Raw genomic sequence first — 14,283 nt, 5'->3', positions numbered from 1 at the left:
CAGATAAGCTTGTGACGGATAGAGTAGATAGAAATGTCAATCCAACATTCCAATCGACGTCAATCAGAATCAATCCATCTTCAATGCCTCTCTAAATGGCCGATATTTTCAACCACCCACGTCCATCATAAACTCAATCCATCCTGGAGCTCTCCGCCTCCGTCAGCAGCAACAACCGCTCGGAGACTCCCGATGCGGGGTGGATATTAGTCCCGGCATTTATCACAAGAGCGACCCTCCACGCCCCTCCGCGACTCATATCACAATCCGGATTACTATTCGCATGGGTACCGGCGAAGGTGTTGAAAGCTGCAACGTCGATTATCATGTCTTCCAGTCTTCCTTCAATCTCATCACTACCGGCTCTATCACAGGATGAGCAATTCAGAGCTCTCGATACCCTCTTTGAGCCATCTCCAGAACTCCACACACTGATGGCTCCGGTCCTATCCAACCAAGCTTTCTCCTCGTATAACAGTCTCATCGATGCAGTAGGCGGCCGGATGTCTGCACTCTCCCCCAAAAATTCTCCCGCTGACGATAAAATCCTCACGGGAATCATGGGGTCGCACCCTCGCCTTGGACGGCCTAAAGCTGCAGATACAGAACATATGAGCGAGCTCAGTAAGAGAGAGCAGGCCAATCTGAATACAGGGGCAGAAGAACAAGCGGAGAAGTTGAGGCTACTCAATGTCGAATATGAGGAGAGATTTCCGGGCCTGAGATTTGTGTATGTGCTTTGTCGAAAGTATCAGCATTCAATGCCTTCTGTATGCTGACCGTATGCCTTCCGATGACTTGACCTAGAACGTTTGTCAATGGAAGAAGCAGAGACGTCATCATGGAGGAAATGCGCCAGAAGATTGAAAGAGGCGATATCGAGCGAGAAAGACAAGAGACCATCCAGGTGGGTGCCTTTGATCGACCACATCGTTGGTAACAAACGGCCAGCTAATTCTGGCATTGATTGACAGGCAATGTGTGATATAGCCAAAGATCGAGCTAGGAGACTGGAACCGTCATCCTTGGATTGAGCTTGCGTATTATCTTTGAACCAATAGATCCGAATGAGAACATGAGAACGAAGTCACGATGGGGGATTCAGTCCTTCTTAAAACCTGATGCTCTTCTTGAGGATGTTGTCTTCGCAAAGTGATGGATGTGCGACAACCTATGCGACGGTTTGATCTATTTTTGAATAGCCAATGACACACTGTCTCTGAGGCTGCTTCCAGAAAAGCCTCAAATAAGTTTAATGTTCACAATTATCCGGGTCTATCCCGCGCTTGAACGTTAGTCTTGGATAGTGTGATAATCGTGAAAATGCTAGTTTCTAGAGAAGTGTCTGTCTATCTCTGTCAAAGAGAGCCCATCCACTGCGTGTAAAGGACTCCATCTACAGAGGATAGGGATGGCCAAGAGTCCGAGACATTGGCGGTTGCCATGCACAACCGACACTATCCAAGTTTGTCTAATGAGACTTCCCTTAGGTGTACAGTTAGACAGATCATGCTTAGTTGCTGCCATGACTCGTCTTAGCCTATTATCACTCTGTAGATAGACCCTGATCCATCTGCCACAGCGTTCCTCTCACCATGTTTTGTCACAGTATGGTTCCTTCTCATGAGAGAAAATCAATAATAATGGTAAATGGTCCACTTGTTCTAGATCAGCCAAACCCGGAGATTCTTCATTCGCTCAGTTGCTTTGTGTGTAAGCTCTACCATGACCATGGATCCCATCATTATTAGAATGAAAAGTATGGAACTGCCAGATCCCTCCAACCGAGAAGATAAGAGGGAAAAGGCACTATTATGATGTCCCGCTTTGATGTCATCCATCCTGGTGTAAGCCCTCATCCGGATATTGCCGTCCACTTCCATTTCATTCAATCACACTAAACACAAAAGGAGGATGGGCCAGAGTAATGATAATCTATCATGGCCCCTTAACCAATCTATCTAACTATACTATTCTTATCTATTATCATCATCCTTGTTACTACTGGTTAGCATGACCCTGCTCCAAGTTTCCTAGAGCCCTGTCAATTCTCTTCTATGGCCTCTTCTACGACCTCTCCACCCAGCTGTACACCGGCAGGAACTTTCCCATACATCGTACCGGTCTCTATCTAAATTCCACATGCGCGATTACGAGCCTCAAGCTCACTATGGCGGAGGGTTCGCAGGAGACGGACGATCAAAAGGTCCAGGTGCCGCGGGCTTCGACAGCCCCCGCGTTGCCCGCAATCATCACCACCACCGCAAGCAGTCGCAAGGAAGGCCAACACAATGACGATAACAGCAATAAGAATGATAGTCCCAGTGTCGCGACACCAGGACTTTTAAGCACTTCACAGTCTTTCCCTGTCGGTATGTGCGACTCTTATCGTCTTCCTTTTTAAGGACTGGTCATTCAAACAAATCAGCCCCGTTCGTTCCGGCTCCCGTGATTTATTCACCAATGATTCTGTAATGTGTCACCCGCTGATGGTTATTTGCTTTTCTCGCGGACTTCGTGATAGGTTCTGTCGCGTCCGATAATGCATCAGGCTCAAGCGCAAATCAGCAAGATACGAAAAGGAATGCCCGATCGTCGATTCAGAGTAATACCTATGGCAGAAATTCCATTTCCTCCCCGACGCTCTACGGGCCCAGCGCAGATTCGAGCGCGATCGACCCGCTGTCGCAAGTGAGTTTCTTCGCATTCCCCACCTTACAATACAATGTCGTGCAGAATAAAAGCATTGAGGACTTACGCGCTACTGGCGAACTTAGCATATCATTAAGCGCACCAATACCGAACGATCGATTCCTCTGAAACTCCTAGGAAGAGCATCATATGAAGCGGAAGCTGGCGGAACGAACGACTACTCTCCAGCTGAGCAGGGCTCGATCCCGGGGGATCCTGTATTGCGCCAGAAGCCTCCCAAAGAGAAAAAGTACGTGCCACATGTCTCGTTCAGTTCGGTTTTCAATAGGTCATTGTCTTTCCATCGTCCTCGAACATATGCTCCCCTGTCAGCTGCACCCCTAAATCTATCTTCTTCCTCTCCAACAACGAAGCTCGTCACTGCTCTCCGAACAATTACTTGATAATAACGAGGCATATTTGCGATTCACAGGAAAGGAGTATCGTTCCTCAGTCGGATAATCGGAGGCAAAAAGAAAGAGAATCTATCTGAAGCAGAGGACGATGTCTCGGAACCGGACACCTTCCGCATGGATGCCAACGCCGCGGCACAACCGATAGGCTTCTTTCCCAAGTTTCCCCCTCCGCCAAAGTACATCAGGGTGAAGGCATACTACAAGAAAGACAAAACGTTCAGTAGGGTCTTTCTCGCGCAGGAATTGACTGACACAGAGGCACCCTCGAACAACTCGGTAAAGAATGCAACGGGATCGACGACAGGCACCCTAAGCGGCGGCAATACTGGAAAAGCAATATGGGCGTTATCATTCTCGAAGGACGGCAAGTATCTAGCGGCAGCAGGTCAAGACAGGAGGGTGCGCGTTTGGGCCGTCATTGCTTCACCGGATGATCGTAAAGAAGAAGGACTCGGTGAAGGCGAAGAAGCTCAAGACGGGGACGAGCCTCCGCGGTTGAAGGCGCCTGTCTTTAGGACCAAGCCGATCCAAATGTACGAAGGTCACACTGGGAGCGTGCTGGACCTGAGTTGGAGTAAGGTACGAGTCTCACATCGAAGAGGCATATAATGTGACCTGACACGGGTGATCAGAATAACTTTCTATTGTCATCCTCAATGGACAAGACTGTCCGCCTGTGGCATGTGTCAAGGTCGGAGTGTCTCTGCTGCTTTCAGCACAGTGATTTTGTTACTTCTATCCAGTTCCACCCCCGTGACGATCGGTTCTTTCTTGCAGGGTCTCTCGACACTAAACTCCGTCTCTGGAGCATTCCTGACAAAAGCGTGGCCTTCGTCGCGGCGGTCCCGGATATGATCACATCGGTCGCTTTCACCCCTGATGGTAGGCACTCAATTGCCGGTTGTCTCAATGGTATGTGCAACATATACGACACGGATGGGTTGAAGCCGGTTGGGCAGATACACGTCCGATCTGCGCGAGGCCGCAACGCCAAAGGCAGTAAGATAACAGGCATTGATACCATTACTTTACCTCCTGGCGACCCCAACGGTGAGGTCAAGCTTCTGATCACAAGTAACGATTCACGGATACGACAGTACAACTTTAGGGATAGGACACTGGAGGCGAAATATCGCGGCAACGAGAACACATGCAGTCAGATCCGTGCCTCCTTTAGTGACGACGGCAAACATATCATTTGCGGGAGTGAAGATCGCCGGGCATATGTTTGGCCTACGGGTGCCGTGGAGAAGGACTTCGATAAGCGTGCTGTTGAAGTTTTTGAAACACGGTCCGCTATTGTCACCGCAGCTGTAATGGCTCCGTCGAAGACAAAGCAGGTCTTGGGCTTTTCCGACGACCCAGTGTACGACATCTGCAATCCACCACCGGTGACCTTGGTGAGCGCCGCAGAGAAGGAAAATGCTCGCCAAAATCGCAACTCCGACATTAGCAAGCTGGCGCAGGAATCCCCATCATATTTCTCCCGTTCAACGCACCCTGAAGGCAATATCATCATCGTCGCCGATTATTCGGGCAAGATCAGAGTTCTGCGGCAAGACTGCGCGTTCCAAAAGCGCCGCTACGAGAATTGGGACACCCATTCCACCTTTTCCAGGAGACTGTTGCGCCGATCCAATTCAGCTCGCCATAGCATTTCCTCTTCAATCGGGAAGGAGTCATCTCACAAGACACCTTCAGAACGCATTATCTCTTGGCGCAACTCGGTCATAGGGCACGACACAGCGAAGCGGGAAGGCTCCCGTCATGGAACGAGGACTCGGAGTCCGTCTCCCCACAAGTCGATACCCGATGTCTCCCGTTACTCAGGTCCAGTGCGTCATTTTTCAGGCGGAGCACCGGCCGATTCTCTCTCGCTCACTGTGTCTCCACCACCGTCTGCATACAAGTCGTCCTTTGACAGTCGACGGTCCAGTGTAGAAGCCTCAAAGCGGAACGCTGAGGACGTCGGAATGGCCCCGACCGCGAGGACAATAGTCGCCAAGGGAAAGGACAAGGACAACCCTTTGTGGCTACAGGGCCAACATAGTTATGCATTCTGGAACAAGATCACCCATGATGCGCTGGCAGCGCAGAACAAAACCCCATCTCAGTCACGGGATTCGAATAGGTTATCTGTTCCGGGACGCAAATTCAGCATGGCCAGCGCTTTGAGCAGTGATTACGGCTCCTCCAACGGAGAGGGGGACGAGGGAGACGTGCTCAGGTGTGATAACTGCCAAGGGACGAACTTTCGAGCAACCAAGTCGCGGACCGGGAAGCAGAAATTGATCTGCGTGCGCTGTCATCGACCTATCAACTAAGCACGGATGGAGCTTATCTACCTGCATTTTCTGCATATGTCCTTCTATTCTCTAGAGTAGTATTTCGCATTTTGGGTGTCACTCGTCTATTTTGGGTTCAAATCTGCAGGGGCCGTTGTATTTAGCAGCTTGTACAGTACACGAGATGATGATGGACGATTATGAACGATGACGCATGACGGGTTGTTTCTTTTGGCATGAAACTGAGGTGTATAAAATTCATTATGAATGTGTCTTAGACACTTGGTTTATCAACCCTTGGTCCAAGACCGTGTTCAGTTTGGACGCTTAGGTTTCCTGTCCAGTTGGCTGCCCTGCCAAGCCTCGTCCACGCCGAAATGAAATGGTTCTCCGACTCCACGTTGTCAAATGTCCGCAGTTCGCACTCCACCTCCAGCTCAATTGCATCCACCATAAACAAATCTCCAGAAGTCAGCAATTAGCCACGCTTCTGCATCTGGAACCCCTCACAAACAGTCCAACCACTGCGCGCATAATTCCGAGCAAGAGGAGAACTCAACTCAGGCAAGATGCCATACCTGCCCACAAGCCAGGCCTTCCTGGAACAATCCGCTCTACTGCTCGAAGCATACCCAGAGACTGTATGTCAAGACCAGAGAATCTTACCTCATGCAATGGACCCCTCAAAATTCCCTACGAATGAGCCAAACCTCAAGTGACCGTGACTGACCCTCCAACTCAAACCGCGCAGACACGCATCACGACAAAATACGGCTTCCCCTCACAACGACCTTCAGCACAGAAAAAGCCCTCCTCGACACCAAAGCCCGAGACGACCGACTCCCCAGCCCCAACTGCCGCCACCCCCGTCGCAGTCCTCACCCTGAAAACATACAACCCAACCGCAGGCATCTGTCTGAAGTACCGCACGAATAAAGCCGCGGAGGTCGGCCGACTGGTGACCAGTCTGGGGAAGTTGGCGGGCGGTGCGAACGCCGCGGGGCTGGGGCTCTCGGCTCCGGCGCCGACGACGACTGCTTCTGCTGCTGCGGATGTGGAAATGACAGATGCTCCGGCGGTGGTCGAGGAGGCTGCGAGTGCGAATGCGAGCAAGACGGATACGGGTGCTAAGGGCGGGAAATCGAAGAAGAAAGGCGGGAAGGGGAAGAGGTGATGAGTAGCGGAGAGGATGAGCGTATTTCAACGAGGAATGAAGGGTGTCCGTCACCAGATACTGCACGGATGATGACTACTGTGGCCTGCCAAGTGGTCCTGCTCGCTGTTTCACCTCTGATCGATCTATCTGAGACGTGATGTAGACTGTCGGAGCAGCTGTGAGATGAGAGCAGCTTTGTTCCGGTTTCGTACGTTTGAACTGAGACTCCGTCGAGGCGCACCAGCATAGTTAAACCGACAGCACTCGAGGAAGATCGCAGACAGAGGGTTCCTGACTTGCATAACGAAGCGGATCTGGAGCGTGTGTGAATCATTCAATATCAGCAGACTGCATATTCCATGAAGGTTGGATCCAAGTCAGTCGAAGAACTATCCAAATGATCTATCAAAATACCCAAGTGGAATGTATAGTGCTATCCTTTCTAACTAAATACATTGCATCCCCGTCCATACACTCATTATATGCCGAACATCTTCTGAATGGCGGAGCGGAAGACTCATAATACAGACACTCAAAGAAAAAATCCGCCAGTTCCCAACGCCGTGCCCATGCGTAGCCCTCAAAAAAAAAAACATCTTAAATCAATAACGAAGGTGAGCAAACGAGACAATTATCTTCATATCAAATAGCAGGCGCCAGAGACCCTCCCAAGGGTCCCGAACATGGCACACAGCTGGGTATAAGTCGTTCAGTGTTGGTTTAGAAGTCCTCGTCAAAGCTGAGACCTCCATCATTGGCGTCCTTTGCAGTGTCCTGGCTGGCATCCTTCTTGGTGCTGGCCATGACACCGGCCTTCTGGTAGTCACCAACACGCTTCTCAAAGAAGTTGGTCTTTCCTGCAAGCGAGATACTTTCCATGAAGTCGAAGGGGTTGGAAGAGTTGTAGTACTTCTTGTTTCCGAGGGCGACCAACAGCCGATCAGCAACGAACTCAATGTACTGGCACATCAGCTTAGAGTTCATGCCCAGGAGAGCAACAGGAAGAGCTTCTGTCAGGAACTCCTGTTCGATGGCCACAGCCTCAACGATGATATCCTCAACAACCTTCTTGTCGGGGCGATGGTTCAAGTGAGAGAAGAGAAGGCAAGCAAAGTCCGTGTGCAGTCCCTCGTCACGAGAGATGAGCTCGTTGGAGAAAGTGAGACCAGGCATCAATCCACGCTTCTTCAGCCAGAAGATGGAAGCAAAAGATCCAGAGAAGAAGATTCCCTCCACAGCGGCGAAGGCCACAAGACGCTGAGCGAAAGTAGATTCCTTATCCGAAATCCATCTCATGGCCCACTGGGCCTTCTTGGCGATACAAGGAACTGCAGGAAATTAGTGATTGGTCTAAACGAGAGGAAAGAGACAACAGCATACTGGTATCAATTGCATCAAAGAGGTAGGTCCGCTGCTTAGGCTCCTTGATGTATGTATCAATCAGCAGGGAGTATGTCTCCGAATGAATGTTCTCAATCATGATCTGGAAGCCATAGAAGCACCGAGCCTCAGGCACCTGCACCTCATTGCTGAAGCGCTCCAACAGGTTCTCATTGACGATTCCGTCAGAGGCAGCGAAGAAGGCAAGGACATGAGAGATGAAATAACGCTCATCGTCATTCAGACGGTTGTTCCAGTCGTGCAGATCTTTGGAGAGATCAATCTCCTCGGCGGTCCAGAAGGAAGCTTCGGCTTTCTTGTACATTTGCCAAATCTGCGTCGGAGAAGCGAGGCATATCAGCAAACAACGCACATATAGGACATGGCGCGGAGAAAACCACTTTACGCGTGACGCGTTGTGGACGTGCCACTCACCTCATGATACTTGATTGGGAAGAGTACGAAGCGATGAGGGTTCTCTTGAAGCAGTGGTTCATTTGCCTCGAGTTCCTTGATACTTTGAGCAACTTTGGAAGCTTCCGTAGGCTTTTCCGCAATCTTTTCGGTGGGCGCGTCGGTGAGGGCTGTGGACGACGGCGCGTTTTCCTTGCCCACAACTCCGAAGTTGAGCTTCTTCACAGGTGAATCGCTCATCTTGAGGTTCTCGAGAGAGGACGCAGCCTATAGGAAGAGCAATGTTAGTGTATCCTGTTGCTGTGACGCGTCTGCAGTAGGAGGCAAAGGAAGTGACATCAGGTACCTGCTTGGAAGGAGTAACTTGCGCAGCCATTTCGTGGAGTGTCTGAAGCTATGTGAGGGTAGATGTCGAGACAAATTGATCACACAGACACAACAAAAGGCTTCTAGACTGGGCTGAGAAAATGGGATGGAGAGGAAGCAGCTGCTGGGAGGGAGGAAGAGCCGGCAGAAATACTTGCTTCAGACGAGGCAGCGTGATCCTTAGCGCGACGGGCTAAGTCACGTCGCACGTGACTTGGCGCGCTTTTTGGGCCCGGTGGCTGGCGGAAAATCCATTATTACGTATTTTGGTGTTTTGGTGTCGCGTCTACCAGGGACGAACACAGTAACACTACGGAGTAGGCTACAAGGTAGCAACTTCATCAAGCCTAGATGCCTTCAGCCTTTCGAAGGACTATCTTTTTCTTGGCTCGTACGTTTCGGTAGTCTCGAGCTCCGGCAGTCATATTGTGTCTACTCCGTATTATCCACAGTCTTGTCGGTCAACTTTACAAGTTTATTAAATGTGATTCACATATTGGATCCTTACAGAAATATACTGGTTATTATGATTACAGGACACAAAGCTTTCCCATAATTAAGGTATTCTTATTGAGTGACTTCTTATTGTCGCGTCACTCGCGTCTAGATACTTATCTTATCAGATCTGATGTGATCATCAGCTGCACTCAAACTGTCAGACTCTGGAAGGAGAGCCCACCAGACTTAAGTCAGCACTGAACTGGCCTGTACCTGTATTCATTTTTGAACCTGTTCCTTGTACTTGTCGCCACATGCCTTAATTTGAATTGACATTCTAGAATGTTTCCACATTGACTCCTGCTGTCCTGCATAGCTCGCACGCGGGGGTGTCTCATTATCTTATCGCAATACCGAGGACGCGACTGAAGTTCGACGATGCATTCTTGCTCACATCCATGGCCCCATCTACGCCGGAGTATTTGGAGCTAAGGTTGAGTAATGATTGTGTAAGCTGGCTTAGCACTTCAGTCAATTCCACCATCCGACAGAATGAGACGATATCAGTCCTAGGGTGGGTGCGTCGCGGTATTTCGGAAGAGGACAGGCTTCCACAACGGATTTACGGGTATATACGGTGTACCTCTGCTTTGCGCTGTATATCCCTTGAATTCCCGGATTCTCAACTGCTCGTACTGATTCATACCTGACGCCGGGACTACCTAGCCCGTTGGGTGGGTCTCGCTTTCACCCTTTACCCACCGTTCACCGAAGAGGAGATAGACACGTCGTAATGCCGGCTGGTGCCTTTCTAACTCTTGGAATGACATGTATCCGAGAAATCGGTTCATTGTACGCTTCTAGGCTTGATTAATGGTTGTTGCCATTTCACCATACATGAGCGGCATTACAGGCCGGCCTGATTGCTGTCTGTCCTGGATTCCCTCAGACAAGCAACATTCGGCCACTTTTACATGTCGAAATTATGAATGATGCTGGTGTTTTACGTAATGTCTGCAGCATTAAATGCGATGCCAGGACGAACGCCCTGCACATTTAGCTTCTGAGGCAATATGCGGCGCTCCGACAACAAGCCATCCGATGTGGTGTAATGGCTAACATCGCTGTCTCTCACACAGCAGCTCGGGGTTCGATTCCCCGCATCGGAAATTGTTATTTTCACTTCTGTTTCATATTTTTCTTTGGGAGACGACGTATGCGGCGGGGACCTTACGACTTTTTTCGATCAGAAAAATCGGCTCCTAGTCTCTATAGGCACCTACCATGGGCATACAGGACTCGATACAGTTTATATACCTGGCGTCCAAAAGATATGCATCAAAGGGCCATAATACATTGCTTATCTCATATCAAGCGCCCGGATGGTCTAGTGGTATGTTTTCAATTTGTTATCCTACTACAATTTCCCCGCTAACAAAATAACAAGGTATGATTCTCGCTTTGGGTGCGAGAGGTCGCGCGTTCGACTCGCGCTTCGGGCCTTCCTTTTTTTTTGCTTCCTTCCAATTCATCCGGGAATTGTGTATCATTACGAATAGAGAGTTAGATCCTATCTGTTTCAGTTGAACTCTCCAGTACGCAAATCGCAATAATCACATTATGTCGGCCGCTTAGGGACGTGGATGGAGGTTTAGTCTACGAGTACTACGTATCGACCCTACTGTCCACAGCGAGGATGCATTCTCGGTCCATTGACAGGAGCTCTTGCTATAGGCAAAAAGGATTGAAGTGTTCAACTAGGTCCGATGTGGTGTAATGGCTAACATCGCTGTCTCTCACACAGCAGCTCGGGGTTCGATTCCCCGCATCGGAAGAAGACAATTCTGCCTTATCTTTTTGCATTGAGATTATTTTTCACCCTTCATCGCCGCATGCACCGTTCACTTCGCTTGTACGGAGTACCTTTAATCGGACAGGGAGGAACATCAAATAATAGTAGCAAGATCTCATAGGTAGGACGCAAGCCCTCAGGCCATAATCTCAATGCTTGCTCCAAGTAGTGCTCTTGGCAATAGGTTACCTCATTCCGCAAAGACAGTCGCCCAGTGGGCGTGGGCCAGACCCTCTTCAAACTCAGCCAGCCAATCGGAACAGTTCCAGGCTTTTTCGAACCATGTGCTGGCACGACCCATAAGTATTGCCTGCAGAAATTTCGACGCCCTACCTCCGGGTATAAGGTCCATAATGTCCAGGTCTTTCCATAAGTTATCCGATGTGGTGTAATGGCTAACATCGCTGTCTCTCACACAGCAGCTCGGGGTTCGATTCCCCGCATCGGAAGAGACGACTCTTTTTTGCCTGTTTTCTGGGTATTATCCTACAATACGATGCTGTCACTACTTTGTGCTCTCGGCAATTGCCGCTCTCGGATGAGATTCGGTCTGCGCATCTCCTACTTAGTTATCACCCTGTTACTAGACAGTAGTGTTCATTCGGCCCCACCGAACAGGATCTACCTGGTCAGCCTGGCCGACTTGGAGTACCGCATCCCAAATCACAATCAGCCCGCCTGTGAAGTGGCTGGACGGCGACGCTCTGCGCAATCTGCCTCCTCGATCTATTTGGTGCAAAGGGGTTTCATTTTTATAGTCTTCCAGGGCTCAATTAAACTTGGGCAGGATGGTCTTGCGAGGACTTGGAATGGGAACATGCTTCGCTACAACAACTTTCCCAGCTCAGTACTCCGTATCGGTTCTCGAAGACTCGCCGCACGGGATAGCATCCCCCGGGACCGGTTAATCCGCAAATCCGCAGGAAAAGCATTTTCGGCCGCGCTGCTGGTTATTTCCAGGGAGGATGACGGAGACAACAACAAAAAATATGCCAAAACATATCCTCGAAAGGCCAAGAGTAGTTAAATTCCGATGCGGGGAATCGAACCCCGAGCTGCTGTGTGAGAGACAGCGATGTTAGCCATTACACCACATCGGATGTTGTTGAAAGATCGGGCGGATGTTGTTGAAGATCAGGCGGATGTTGTTGAAAGATCAGGCGGATCTTGACTACATAGGCCAGTCGTATACCGACGTAGTGATATCATCCTGGGGCGGGCAGAACCATGTCGCCTTGTCCTCCTTAACCACCAGAGGACTGATCGTCCGTGTGATGAACCATGGGTTAAGACTATCCGGTGCGGAATCATGTAGAGCTACGTGGTTAATCCCATAATCGATAAGGGGTTTTCGTAGTACTTCATGTTGAAGCCTGGTATGCGCAAATATATATACCGCGGGATGCGTCCGCAAGGCCATCCCAATAGCGACTGGCAACTGCGCAAAAGCCAACGCTGGTGACAACCACAACACCATACATCAACCAGCGGAGCAAACAGTGGCAGGGAACCACCAAGTCCCGAGGGCTAAGAGGTTGGCTCGGTGTATCCCCAGAGGCATTGAAACACCTGATGAAGGTAAGCCACCGGCGACTCGCCGCGTGCCTCAGCGACAGAGCTCCAGACTCCAAAATATGAAGTGAAAATCCGAGTCTATACCACTGTATCGAGATCTACACGATGTATTATATACTGATATGTACAAAAAGTCCAAGCCGTATCGCAGCAGGACGACCCGGAAGTCAACGCCTCCAATGTGTATACCCAACGATTTGAGCGATCTTTTCGATGCAACCGCTCGACAACGCAAAAGACCAATGCCGTACTCTCTAGAAATCCCATTATTACCATCACTGAATCTATAGACAACGCCAAAGGCGTCCCGTCGCGGTAAGAACCAATCGTGCTAGACACGCGCCTTTATCGACTCGGGAAGAAACCGGTCTTCGAATCTGCGCATCAGTTTATTGGTCTGCTCAGCCAGACTGAGAGTCAAGATCTACAAAACGAGTCAGCACCAAGCCGTGACGCGTAACCTCGATATCCGGGAGTTACTCACGGTATGAGGCAAGATACGAGCCAGATGGGCAAAGTAGCCCTTGTAGATCGCAAGTATACCCTCCTTTCGGATAGTCTTGAAGAGGCAATCGAATGCTCCCTTGTAAAGATCACCAGTCTGGTTGTACATCCTGGACATAACCGTGTCTGTTTATAAAATTAGCTGGCGCGTAATCGAACAATGCCCAACTATACGTACCGGGAGGGTGCATGACACAGCAGACCACGAAGCCAGATACGGTACTACTGGCTAGATGAAGGGCTGGACCATCCTCCATCCCCAGGTGCTTCACCAAGCGTCGCTTTGCGAAGAAATAGGTGGGAAGCTGGACGGAGCTGCCGAAACCAGTGCGAACCATAGCCGCTCCAACACCCCGGTACAGTCCGCCAACGCCTTCGGACGTGTAAATTTTTCGCAAACCATCAAAGGAGTTTCGATATTCGTGCTGCGTGCCTACGGGAAGGAAGGGAGAATAAGACTGCAAACGAGTTTTCACGAGGAAGAACGGTGACCCAGCTGCTGCACCGATGATGCCGGACGCGGCGCCTGAGAAGACATTGATACCGAGGGATTGAACTTGCGGATCCTTGTAGACAGCGGTTGTGATACCCTTGCGCAGCGGCTCATAGAAGCCCAAACGACAGCCATTGAGCAAAATTTGGTAGATGTACTAAGTCGGTACCCGTCAGCACCCAAGATTCAACCACCGTGTAGAGACAACATACAGCCGAGCCGATTCCCCGGAACAGCCCGCGAGGACCTTCGTTTTGCAGAATAACCTTAACTCCGTGGAAAACGCCCTTGTATTTCTTGACCGCCTCGCTTTTCGCCTGAAGTTCTCCCTGTAGCTGTAACCTGGGAATCAAGAGAAAGTCAGTTCCGTCAATCAAAGACATAGGAGGACAAGGCATACCGAATCTTCACAGTCTCAAAACTATGAGTTACTGTTACCGCACCGCATGCTGCAATACCCCCAGCAATGAATGCCCTTCAAAGCAATTGTCTCTCATCAGTACACAATATACCCATAAACCTATATGACGAAATGTCGGCGCATACCCTGTTGTCGTCGACATAGCGACTGACAAATGATCCCTGCAAGCGGTGGACGACGCCCGAGAATTTATGGAGCAACGAAGGAGATAGGAGAGTGGAGATGGTGGCTAGAATCTAGAAATGAAAAAGATCTTGCAACAATGGCACGGTGAATTTTGTCAGAAATAAGG

General features: G+C 49.9%; 5 protein-coding genes and 5 non-coding genes across 10 annotated transcripts, besides 1 other annotated feature; 7 read left to right on the top strand and 3 right to left on the bottom strand.

The window, feature by feature from the left end:
- Window positions 1-326: 326 nt before the first annotated feature.
- Window positions 327-1,034, top strand: NFIA_074930 (2-oxo-4-hydroxy-4-carboxy-5-ureidoimidazoline decarboxylase; the record flags this gene model as incomplete). The annotated part of the gene is made up of 3 exons (XM_001259464.1): window positions 327-730; window positions 808-907; window positions 975-1,034. 3 exons carry the CDS (start codon window positions 327-329, stop codon window positions 1,032-1,034), a joined length of 564 nt encoding a protein of 187 aa, XP_001259465.1.
- Window positions 1,035-2,170: 1,136 nt separating this feature from the next.
- NFIA_074920 (WD40 repeat domain-containing protein) lies at window positions 2,171-5,431 on the top strand (the record flags this gene model as incomplete). The annotated part of the gene is made up of 5 exons (XM_001259463.1): window positions 2,171-2,372; window positions 2,525-2,691; window positions 2,778-2,941; window positions 3,125-3,686; window positions 3,851-5,431. The coding sequence occupies 5 exons, from the start codon at window positions 2,171-2,173 to the stop codon at window positions 5,429-5,431; spliced, it is 2,676 nt and encodes an 891-aa protein (XP_001259464.1).
- Window positions 5,432-5,961: 530 nt separating this feature from the next.
- Window positions 5,962-6,566, top strand: NFIA_074910 (SRP9/SRP21 family protein; the record flags this gene model as incomplete). Its single annotated transcript, XM_001259462.1, has 2 exons — window positions 5,962-6,033; window positions 6,144-6,566. 2 exons carry the CDS (start codon window positions 5,962-5,964, stop codon window positions 6,564-6,566), a joined length of 495 nt encoding a protein of 164 aa, XP_001259463.1.
- Window positions 6,567-7,268: 702 nt separating this feature from the next.
- Window positions 7,269-8,718, bottom strand: NFIA_074900 (ribonucleotide-diphosphate reductase subunit RNR2; the record flags this gene model as incomplete). The annotated part of the gene is made up of 4 exons (XM_001259461.1): window positions 7,269-7,876; window positions 7,929-8,262; window positions 8,364-8,609; window positions 8,689-8,718. The coding sequence occupies 4 exons, from the start codon at window positions 8,716-8,718 to the stop codon at window positions 7,269-7,271; spliced, it is 1,218 nt and encodes a 405-aa protein (XP_001259462.1).
- Window positions 8,719-10,243: 1,525 nt separating this feature from the next.
- On the top strand, window positions 10,244-10,315 carry NFIA_074890. Its single transcript has one exon. It is a non-coding gene; the product is annotated as a tRNA-Glu (tRNA).
- Window positions 10,316-10,522: 207 nt separating this feature from the next.
- Window positions 10,523-10,648, top strand: NFIA_074880. Its single transcript has one exon. It is a non-coding gene; the product is annotated as a tRNA-Asn (tRNA).
- A 260-nt stretch (window positions 10,649-10,908) lies between these two features.
- On the top strand, window positions 10,909-10,980 carry NFIA_074870. Its single transcript has one exon. It is a non-coding gene; the product is annotated as a tRNA-Glu (tRNA).
- A 395-nt stretch (window positions 10,981-11,375) lies between these two features.
- NFIA_074860 lies at window positions 11,376-11,447 on the top strand. The gene has a single exon. It is a non-coding gene; the product is annotated as a tRNA-Glu (tRNA).
- Window positions 11,448-12,026: 579 nt separating this feature from the next.
- Window positions 12,027-12,098, bottom strand: NFIA_074850. The gene has a single exon. It is a non-coding gene; the product is annotated as a tRNA-Glu (tRNA).
- Window positions 12,096-12,164: a microsatellite.
- A 740-nt stretch (window positions 12,165-12,904) lies between these two features.
- Window positions 12,905-13,968, bottom strand: NFIA_074840 (putative mitochondrial oxaloacetate transporter (Oac); the record flags this gene model as incomplete). The annotated part of the gene is made up of 4 exons (XM_001259460.1): window positions 12,905-12,997; window positions 13,058-13,203; window positions 13,256-13,727; window positions 13,783-13,968. 4 exons carry the CDS (start codon window positions 13,966-13,968, stop codon window positions 12,905-12,907), a joined length of 897 nt encoding a protein of 298 aa, XP_001259461.1.
- Between the last annotated feature and the right edge of the window lie 315 nt (window positions 13,969-14,283).

The sequence above is a fragment of the Aspergillus fischeri genome, genomic scaffold (assembly GCF_000149645.3).
Source record: "Aspergillus fischeri NRRL 181 1099437636264 genomic scaffold, whole genome shotgun sequence".
Taxonomy (NCBI): domain Eukaryota; kingdom Fungi; phylum Ascomycota; class Eurotiomycetes; order Eurotiales; family Aspergillaceae; genus Aspergillus; species Aspergillus fischeri.
This window is presented reverse-complemented; position numbering and strand designations above follow the sequence as displayed.